Consider the following 10,295-nt stretch of genomic DNA (forward strand, 5'->3'; position numbering starts at 1 on the left):
CCTTATATACTGCATGCGGTGGTGGGTACATGGGTGAGGGAGACATCACGCCTTACTATAATCCAAAACCAAAATCGAGCAAAAGGAACAGAGTTAAATGGAAATGATCCTTATAAAAAATAATGCATTGAAAAAAAAAAAAATCTGCTCAGCTCCTCCTGTAAATAGGACACTGTACAATCTACTCAGCTCCTCCTGCTCTATAACATCCTACCTGTAGATAGGGCACTATGTACAATCTGCCCATCTTCTCCTGGTGTATAACATGCTGCCTGTGGATAAGACTATGTACAATCTACTAAGCTCCTCCTGCTCTATAACACACTGCCTATCCCTATAGCTAATCTGGAATTAGTGTGTCATAAAGTTGAACAAAACTAGCAACAAGCACTGAAGAAATTTGAAAAAAAATGCATATATTTTCAGATTTTCACTGGGTACTTGGCAGATAATCCTTTATTCTATAGCTATAAGGTCAGGTACAGGGTCATTATATAGAATGAAAAGCATTGACACGGTGAGAATATCGCCCTACGTCTTCATGAGGCCGGTGTCCTCTGCGTGATGGCGGCTGTGGAGAAGAGACAAGATTGTCAGATGTAGAAGTCACATGACTATTTAGCACTATACATGAAGAAGCCATAGTCACCCGTCTTGCTATGAATACACCATAGTCCAGCTGTCAGGATCATCCCAATGAAGAAGGAGCTGACGGTGACCCCAACCGCTCCGGCGATTCCTACACCATGTACAGTAGGTTCTGTAAATATAGAGGTCTTATTAGAAGGCAAAATAGATCTAGCGGTAGAGCTTGACACATGGGATTTAAAGAATCCCACAGCCGCCACAAGGGGGCGCTCAATGCATACATATAGTCATCCAGCCATCGCTGAATACATGTTGTGCCACAGCTCTAGGATATATTATACTGAAAGCAGGCACTTGACCAACCACAGACATATTGCTGTATTGGAAATATGTCTGGGTCCTGTGGTTGAGGGCAAACGTTGGACCCGCTCTACTCTCAGCAAGCGCAGGATAGGCAAGTATCACATCAGTGTTGGGCCTTCAGAAAGGAACCTGACAAACATGAGAACCCCCAAATAATGGTCATGGAGGGCGGCACGGTGGCTGAGTGAGTAGCACTTCTGCCTTGCAGCGCTGGAGTCCTGGGTTCGAGCCCCACCCAGGTCAACATCTGCAAAGAGTTTGTATGTTCTCTCTGTGTTTGTGTGGGTTTCCTCTGGGTCCTCCGGTTTCCTTTCACACTCCAAAACATACTGGTAGGTTGTAAGGCGCTATATAAATAAAGAATTATTATTATAATATGGACAAACTTTCTAGAACGTACATAGGGTTAAATGGAGAAGCGGCATGTCTATACAACCCCTGCTCCATCCAAATTCGTGTGAACATCGGGAGAACCCAGCAGTTACACCCTCACTTCTGATAAATTTTCCACATTGTGTCAGAGTAAAACTTCTAATTGCCCCTAGAAACCAATCAGAGCTCAGCTTTCATTTTCCCACAGCTGTTTATAAAATAAAAACTGAGCTCTGATTGGTTTCCATGGGCAACTAGAACTGTTTTTCCTCTGTGGAAGTTTTGTCAGAAGTGTCTGAGGTAAAACTGTTCTGGTTGCCCATGGAAACCAATCAGAGCCCAGCTTTTATTTTATAAACAGCCGTGGGGAAATGAAGGATCAGCTCTGATTGGTTACCATGGGCAAGTAGAACAGGTTTACCTCAGACACTTCTGATAAATCTCCACCAAATGTTTACCTATTCTGCAGCCTATATAAGCCCCGCCCTCTATAGAGCACCCTACCTCCACACAAAAAAAAAGGTACAAATAGCAGTGGTCAGGATCGATCTCTGACAAGACCCTGACTTGTTTTCTTGCAGGTTGTTACCTTGATGTTGGAAAACAGGGAGTTTCTTGACACCTAAAACAGAAACAAGAACTAAGTAGGATTATTTTTAGGGTTTGTTACACTTCATTACAGAGGAAGAATACGGACCTGTGCCGGAGCGCCATACGGGACGGGTGGGGGCAGAAATGGTGACCACAAGAGGCTGAGTCACTATACGCTGGAGCTCAGGACGCAGAAATAGGGGTGCAGCGCTCATGCGGGTGCAGAGCTCCTCAGTATTATCACACTTGGGAAGAAATATTAAAGAATTATAAAAAATAAAATACATAGGATGAAGCGACCTGACCTGTTCTCATCAGTAAGCTGCTAACAAAAGGGTCCATCTGCTTAGACCCCCATAGATCTAGCTAAATCGTCCCCGTAGCACCCACATTTTCCAGGTTAGTTGATGGTAATTAGCATTACTGGAGCCCCTCCGTGCTGTAGCTTCACTGGCTCTTACACTGTGCATTAGTTACACTTTCCCCTGTTTGCGAAGCTACAGCACTGTGCACCAAACCACCCCAGTAGCCTTTCTGGCTCATTTGCATAATTCTTTAATGGGGCTGGCCACTTTCACTCATGTTTTTTTGTAATGTGTGTACTTTTGAGGGCAGGATTCCCTACCTTTATCTTAAAGGTAGATGTCCTTTTCATCTATATGTACCTCTCTCTCTCTTTCACAATCTTTCCCCACTGACAGGGACAGGAAGAGGGCAGGGAGCAGGATTCATAACTTCTGCTACAGTTTCTCCTATACAGCAGAGCTCAGATACGTAATCAAAGAAGCATTGAGGGTCTGCACACAGTACAGAAGTAAATCACTCAAACAGTCAGGGATTATCCACATGGAAGTAAAGCGACTGGGCAATTTATGTAAAACAGTAGCCAACCCCTTTAATAGCAACACATCCCGTAAACACGTAACATCATAAAGTAATACCTCCTCCCATACACCCACAACCAGTCTCCTCCTATTTTCTCTGTCATAGATTTGGAGACACAGATAGAGTTATAGGAAATATGGCATAGCACCCAGAAAAGCAGGACAGCAACCGTTCAGTTCTGGTCGGTTGGGAGGTATATTGTACATTGAGAGGCATAGACTTTAATTCCCTACCAAGTCCCTAATAGGGTATAGGAAATTGGTTTGCAGAATTAGATAACTTTATAGGAGACAGAAGACGGCACAAAGTAGTAGGATGTTTGGATATAGAGGAGATGCTAGAGCGCACTTACCTCTGGAATATTCCTGGGACTACCACTAACATCACATGAGGTTTTCCTGGAGCACAACTGGACCCGGCAGTGCAGGAATTGTATAGAACTGTTGTAGAAAGGGGCAAGCTGAAAGTCAAAGGTCTTTGTCATCAAGGTCTTGGTGCAAACCAGGGGTGGGGCCAATGTTAAGGACACGCCCACATCAGCTGGACAGCCATTCACAACCAACAAGGTGTGGGAATAATCAAAAGGATCCGATGACGGGGACAAAGAACACAGAGCCAAAGACAGACCGATTGATGGCGGAGCAGCAGAGAGAGACACCTGTGAAATCAGAGGTTAAAAGGTAGGAAATATTTTAGGTCAACAGATAACAAACAATAATAAAATAAATATTATAATCAATTGTAAAGCAAAAGTACATTTTTTTTGCATTCTTGGAGTAAAATTTCTTGGAGAAGATTTCCAGGCTCCTTTATTATTCTGACTTAACTTTTCGGTAGTGAGCTCCCCCTAGTGGTGACTTCAAGCAGACAGAATTTTACAGTGTAAGGTTATAGTTGGGTAAAAGAATGTAAAAAAAAAAAAATATGGAGCTCAGCCCCATAAAAGTAAATTCTAAATGTGGTTTTATTAATTTGAAAGACTCTTGAAGAGCCTTTATCATGTAAGGAAAGTAGCTACAAGTCAATATAGATATGGCATTAGACGTTTCCTTAGAGACAAAGATTGTAATATTACTGAAGGATTCATATCAAATGAACTGTTATTACATGATTTTTTTTAGAAAACGGTTCAATTTGAGTTTTAGCGTATTTGCCAATGGTGGATTATCATATAACCAGCTTAGGCACCCAATGGTACCATGACCGCTCATAGCACCAGAGACATGATGCACAATGCACATTTATCATGGTTATTTCTTCCTGACAAATTAATAAAAAGCAATCTAAGGCTTCTGCTTCTGTTTTGCAGAAGGACCTGCACAAGGTCATGTGACCACTGCAGGTCCTCAAGCCAGATAACATAACAGCAAGGAAGAGTTGAATTTGCTGTATATATATAAAAGTATATGAGATCAAGTCAGAATTTATTTAAAGGGGTATTACAGGAATCAGCATAATTCATATACAAATGGGTCCTTAAAATATAAGCCAATATGTAATTAGTTATTTAAAATTTTGCTCCCCTTAGCAGAAAATGCTGGTGACAGACTGTAATGGAGAATTAAAATTCTACCGGCCCTTTAAGCAGTCCAAAAAATGGCCGCTGGTCACATGTCCACATCACATGTCCTGCACCTACCTGGGCAGCTCATGTGATCACCACTATGTTTAGCTGTAGTCAGTTGGTTGCAGTGCATCCCGTATGGCCGGTGTTTTGGTGATGGCAGTTACACATCATTACTATGGTAACAGAGCAGGACAGTAGGTTGGATCATCACCGGGAGCAGAGCATAAGAGGGAGGAGGAGTTACTGAGAACTAAAGGATCATGGGACTTGAAGTTTCCAGTGGCGGCCATATTGGTGATAACTCCTCCTATGTTAGAGAGGCCATAACATTTTGTGAATCATGAAATCAAACTATTTAAGCTCCATTTTGTGACTAATGACATTGAGTTTTGTTACATTCATTTATTCATAGCATCATGGGTTTTTCTATCAGATGTTCATATTCCTGGAATGCCCCTTTAAGGAACTGTCCTAGATTTTGTATCTAAGGGGTCTGGTCAGTTTTGGGGTCTCTATAAAGATGTGTCTGTTATAGTACAAGATCCTACAGTCTCATATGAAGATAATTGGACATTATTCAGGGTCCCAGCCCTTAGGCGAGCGAGAACGGTGACGCCCAGTTGTCAGTCCTGGGAAAGAAGGGTCCTGAAAGGTTCTTGATGGTAATGGAGGGGAGTGATTAAAGTTGGACCGACAGAATTGGACCAATTCCCTTCTCGATATTGGCGTCAGTCACCGTGACAATAATAATAATAATAATAATAATAATAATAATAATACTTTATTATCCCAGAAGGGCATTTAAAGTGTCACCTCAGCAATACATAAAATTGACAAGACAGCACATATATAAAAACTCACATAAAAAGGAACACATATACAATAAGACAGAGTAAAAGCACCAATACACATAAGTAAATAATTAGTTAAATAGATTATAAAAGTAATAAAATGGAACCGATATTTCCAATAACACCTCTTGCTTTATGGTCTAAAGTGTCAGCAATATCACATGGACATTTCCTTGAACACTAAAGGGCCTTTTTGCTTAAAGGAAATCAAAGACACAGACATGAGAGAGAACATGTGTTGCCTGACCTCCACGTGTAGCTTGCTTCCTACTTTCACACTGCACATGCTGCCATGTTCACACGGTCTCTCCGGCCCACGGACCAGCAACTGGACAGCCACAGAGTCCAAGAGGTTGTCTTCTGATGGACAAGGGATCTATAGAGATGGACATAGAGGTGTTCAGTGAACAAGCTGTTGAGGATGACCTATATCCACTGCACAAGAGACATACACTAGGCTTCCAATTATCTTTATGCACTTGTAAACAGGATACACATTGGTGATATCATAGGTAACCAGACCATATGGCCACCTACAATGGGGCCCATGATCATGAAAGGGGGCCCAGCATAGAACACAAAACAGAAGCCACCAGTAGGGGGAGTTCACTACACAGTAATTACTACAGATCCTTTTGTGTTCTATAAAAAAAGAGCTCCTCCTGGTGGTGGCTATAGGAAGCAATGAATGTTGAACTCTGAGCACACGGACCAAATAAATGTATATTAAAAATATATGCAATTCAGGACGCTACATTATGAGGCTTTCAGGAGACTTTTTTCCCTACATACAAATGTTTCTAACTCGTCAGCCATGCCACATTATATGTTCTGCTATGGGGCCCCATAAATTCTGTGACCCCTGGTTACTTACTTCACGCTCTTTCAAAGCAGTGATAAATTTGTTGTTGGGATAGCGGCATGTGATAAGAATAGGAGAAGGAGATGGAGTCTGTGAGAGATGCTTTAAACGAAAGGCTCTGGAAACTGCAGGATTCAGCCAAGGTGGAGGACCTAAACCCGAAAAGAACACATTACATGCATAGCTCATATAACAGGTTAGGTTCTTCAAGGACTGATTTAGGAGAAGAGGCGGTTCCAGTCTGAAATTTAAGGGGACGGTACACTCTGTGCCCAAAGCATTTACGAGGAGAGGTAGTACCACCTGTGCCTACAACGTTTACAGGTCAGGCAGTACTTTGAGTTCTTGCAAAATCACTTCTAGTGAGGCTTATTATGCGGTTTTATTCCCATGTACACAGTTATCAGCATCATAAGTGAATGGTAGAAACAAAGAGTTAGTAAACAATGTACATACATCACAAAGAAAGGGACAACTATTATTGTTGTGCCTAACAAGAAAGAGTAGGAGATGGTACTATCTGCACTAACAGCAATTGTAAACAGACAGAGGTTGTACTATCTGTGCCTACATCATTTACAAAGGTAAAGAGTGGGAGTCAGGACAAGCTAGGTAGATCTGACAAGAAGGCAGTACTATCTGTGCGTACATCATTTACAGGGATAAAGAGTGGGAGGCAGCACAAGCTAGGTAGATCTGACAAGAAGGCAGTACCATCTGTGGGAGGCAGGACAAGCTAGGTAGATCTGACAAGAAGGCAGTACCATCTGTGGGAGGCAAGACAAGCTAGGTAGATCTGACAAGAAGGCAGTACCATCTGTGGGAGGCAAGACAAGCTAGGTAGATCTGACAAGAAGGCAGTACTATCTGTGGGAAGCAGGACAAGCTAGGTAGATCTGACAAGAAGGCAGTACTATCAGTGGGAGGCAGGACAAGCTAGGTAGATCTGACAAGAAGGCAGTACCATCAGTGGGAGGCAGGACAAGCTAGGTAGATCTGACAAGAAGGCAGTACTATCAGTGGGAGGCAGGACAAGCTAGGTAGATCTGACAAGAAGGCAGTACCATCAGTGGGAGGCAGGACAAGCTAGGTAGATATGACAAGAAGACAGTACCATCTGTTCGTACATGATTTACGAGGATAAAGAGTGGGAGGCAGAAGCTAGGTAGATATGAGAGGAAGGCAGTACTATCTGTGCCTACATCTTTTCAAGAGAGAGAGAGACAGGACTATATGTACTTACATGAGGTTACTCAGTAATGCACCACTATTTCTTCCTATATTGGGGATGGGGAGGCAGTTCTTTCTGTAATTACACCATTTACACGGAGTGCCAGGATAATATAACTATCTGCACCTACATTATCTGCAAGAAGAGATGGCCGGACACTACTACATGTGCCTACATGACAAGGAGATGGAGCATCCGTATCTACATAATAAAGGGAGGCAGTACTATCTATAACAAGCTGCGGAAGCGCTAATTATACTCAAATCAAAACTAACGAGTCGTCCATTTACCCGTTTGTCTTCTGCACAGCGACACAACAGTGACTATTGTTATAAGTAACTGGGTTTACCCTGCATGGAGAGTTGTGTGGAATAAGTAACTGAACTTACTACACAGTTCTAGACATTAATCTGCAATACGAATAACACTTACCTCTCACTAGGCCGACACACAAATACAGGATGATCAGGGCACTCATGTCTCTGAAAGGGAAGACACAAAAGCAATCCTGGAGAATCAGTGAACCCAGACCAGAAGCGGTCCGATCAGCCATTACATCTATTACAATCTTACTCAGAACTATCAGGTATCAAAAGATCAAGCAGCAGACTCCAACACCGGGACGTCCAATGGTAGAGCATTTACCTGGAGCTGCAGACTATTGCTGTGTGTGTAGCCTCGCTCTGTAGGCAGTGGACTACTGTCATCCCTTAAGTCTGGCTATACACCCACGCCTACACCTCGCTACCTGTGCCCTGTCCTTCATCCCCTTCTCCTATTACTGCCCATGTACTCGTCACTGGCCTTGTCCTGGCTCCTGTATTTAGGAACAGACAAAACACGACTAATCTACATGTATAGTAAGCAAGCAGCACGGCTCAGGCAGGGATAGGATATAATAATAATTCTTTTATATAGTGCACACGCAAACACAGAGAGAACATACAAACTCTTTGCAGATGTTGACCCTGGGACATGAACCCAGGTCCCCAGCGCTGCAAGGCTGTAATGCTAACCACTAAGCCACCATGCTGCCCCGTATTTAAATATATACAGAGTATTCCATAATTGTCACAAAAGGGCGACAAGCTGGCGTTGGATCCGTTTTATTACAATAAATCCCTGGACCTCCTGTTAATTACCGTATAATCAAAAAGCACCAAGTGTTTCGCGCTCGTAACGACTGCTTCATTGGGTGTTTACACATTATAGTTCACATGCGACTTTATAAACAATAAAACCCAGAGGATGTCTTGATCCTCTCCAACAGAGAAGTTTGCGTATCAGATCCCGGTGACCTTGAAATCACAGTCATATTGCCATTGATCCTAAAATTAGACGTGCACATGGTCAGTCTGGCGACCTATCAGTAATAATGATTATTCTTTATTTATATAGCGCCTACAGATGACCCAGCACTGCACAGAGCTTAGCCAAATCGTATCAGTAAGGCATGGAGCCATGGAGGGCACAGTAACGAAAGAGTCTCTATTGTAAGACAAGTAACTATTATTCCATCGGATACGTCATTTGCATTCCATAGGACAGTGATGGTGAACCTTTTAGAGGCCGAGTGCCCAGACTACAACAAAGACCCGCTTATTTATCACAAAGTGCCAACACAGAAATTTAATTTGTGATTTATACTCCCTTCTCTGTCACAGCTTTCATTGATACCAGCACCTGAGGACACCAATAAAGCAGAAAATAGTCCCAGGTAGAGCTGTCACTTTAAAATAGCTCTGTGCACAGCAAGTCCTGGGCTGTCTGGGGCTGTAGGAAGATACCTGGAGTCCTCTCTGGAGATGGCCTGAGTGCCCACAGAAAGGGCTCCGAGTGCCACCTCTGGCACCAGTGCCATAGGTTAGCCATCACTGCCATAGGAGATTACATTAAGATTTCCAATGAGGCATTGGCTTACGAGGTGCGGGTCCACCCACTTCCGGGCTTTATGGTTTTTACGTTGCATGTGCATTACAATGTTTATACCCCTGATGAAGGTCGCGAAACGGGTTGTGATTTTTAATTGATTATAATAAACAAGAGAAAATCTCTGCATCACGAGAAGGTGGGATTTATAGAAGAAACGGATCCAGTGCATCTTTATCGTCCTCGTCGACTTCTAAAATTACTACTGTCCATCCTGAGGAGGCAGGAGGACTAGATTCTTAAGGCTGTTTGCAGGAGTTTGGCTTGGTAGCAGAACCATACAATATATACAGAAGGTACGGAAAGTATTCAGACCCTTTTACATTTTTCACTTTGTTTCATTGCAGCAAATTGGCAAGTTCAAAAAAGTTCTTTTTTTCCCCCATTAATGTACATCATGCACCTCATCTTGGCAGAAAAACAAAAAACAAAATGTAGATATTTTTGCTAATTCATTAAACAAGAGAAAAGGAAATATCACATGGTCATAAGTATTCAGATCCTTTGCTGCGACACTCATATACAACTCACATGCTGTGCATTTTCTTCTGATCCTCCTTGAGATGGTTCTACTCCTTCATTATGGTCCAGCTGTGTTGAACTTGATTAGGAAAGGTACACACCTATCTATATAAAACCTCAAGCTCACAGTGCATGTCATGGCACACGATAATCAAGAGGTCTAAGGAACTGCCCAAGGAGCTCAGAGACAGAATTGTGGCAAGGCCGGATCTGGCCAAGGATACAAGAGACTCTGCAGCACTCAAGGTTCCTAAGAGAACAGTAGCTTCCATAACCTTCACCTGGAAGAAGTTTGGGGCAACTACAACTCTTCCTCCACCTAGCCGTCCAGCCAAACTAAACAATCATGTGAGAAAAGCCTTGGTGAGAGAGATGAAGAAGAACAACCCCCCCCAAGATCATTGTGGCTTAGCTCCAAAGATGCAGTAGGGAAATGGGAGTCAGCCATTACTGCAGCCTCCAGCAGTCAGGGATTTATTCTTTCGACACAAAGCTTCCTGACAGGCCCAGCCAGAGCGCGAATCTAAACCCAAC

The 10,295-nt window shown here is 42.8% G+C and overlaps 1 protein-coding gene across 1 annotated transcript; it reads right to left on the reverse strand.

Moving 5' to 3' along the window:
* Positions 1–438: 438 nt before the first annotated feature.
* TGFBR3L (transforming growth factor beta receptor 3 like) lies at positions 439–8,025 on the reverse strand. The gene is made up of 8 exons (XM_072149108.1): positions 7,743–8,025; positions 6,092–6,231; positions 5,465–5,593; positions 3,152–3,457; positions 2,021–2,159; positions 1,913–1,945; positions 650–760; positions 439–571 (listed from the first exon to the last, which is right to left on the reverse strand). Exons 1-8 carry the CDS (start codon positions 7,861–7,863, stop codon positions 540–542), a joined length of 1,011 nt encoding a protein of 336 aa, XP_072005209.1. The 5' UTR covers positions 7,864–8,025; the 3' UTR covers positions 439–539.
* Between the last annotated feature and the right edge of the window lie 2,270 nt (positions 8,026–10,295).

This window comes from Engystomops pustulosus, chromosome 4, assembly GCF_040894005.1.
Source record: "Engystomops pustulosus chromosome 4, aEngPut4.maternal, whole genome shotgun sequence".
Classification (NCBI taxonomy): Eukaryota; Metazoa; Chordata; class Amphibia; order Anura; family Leptodactylidae; genus Engystomops; species Engystomops pustulosus.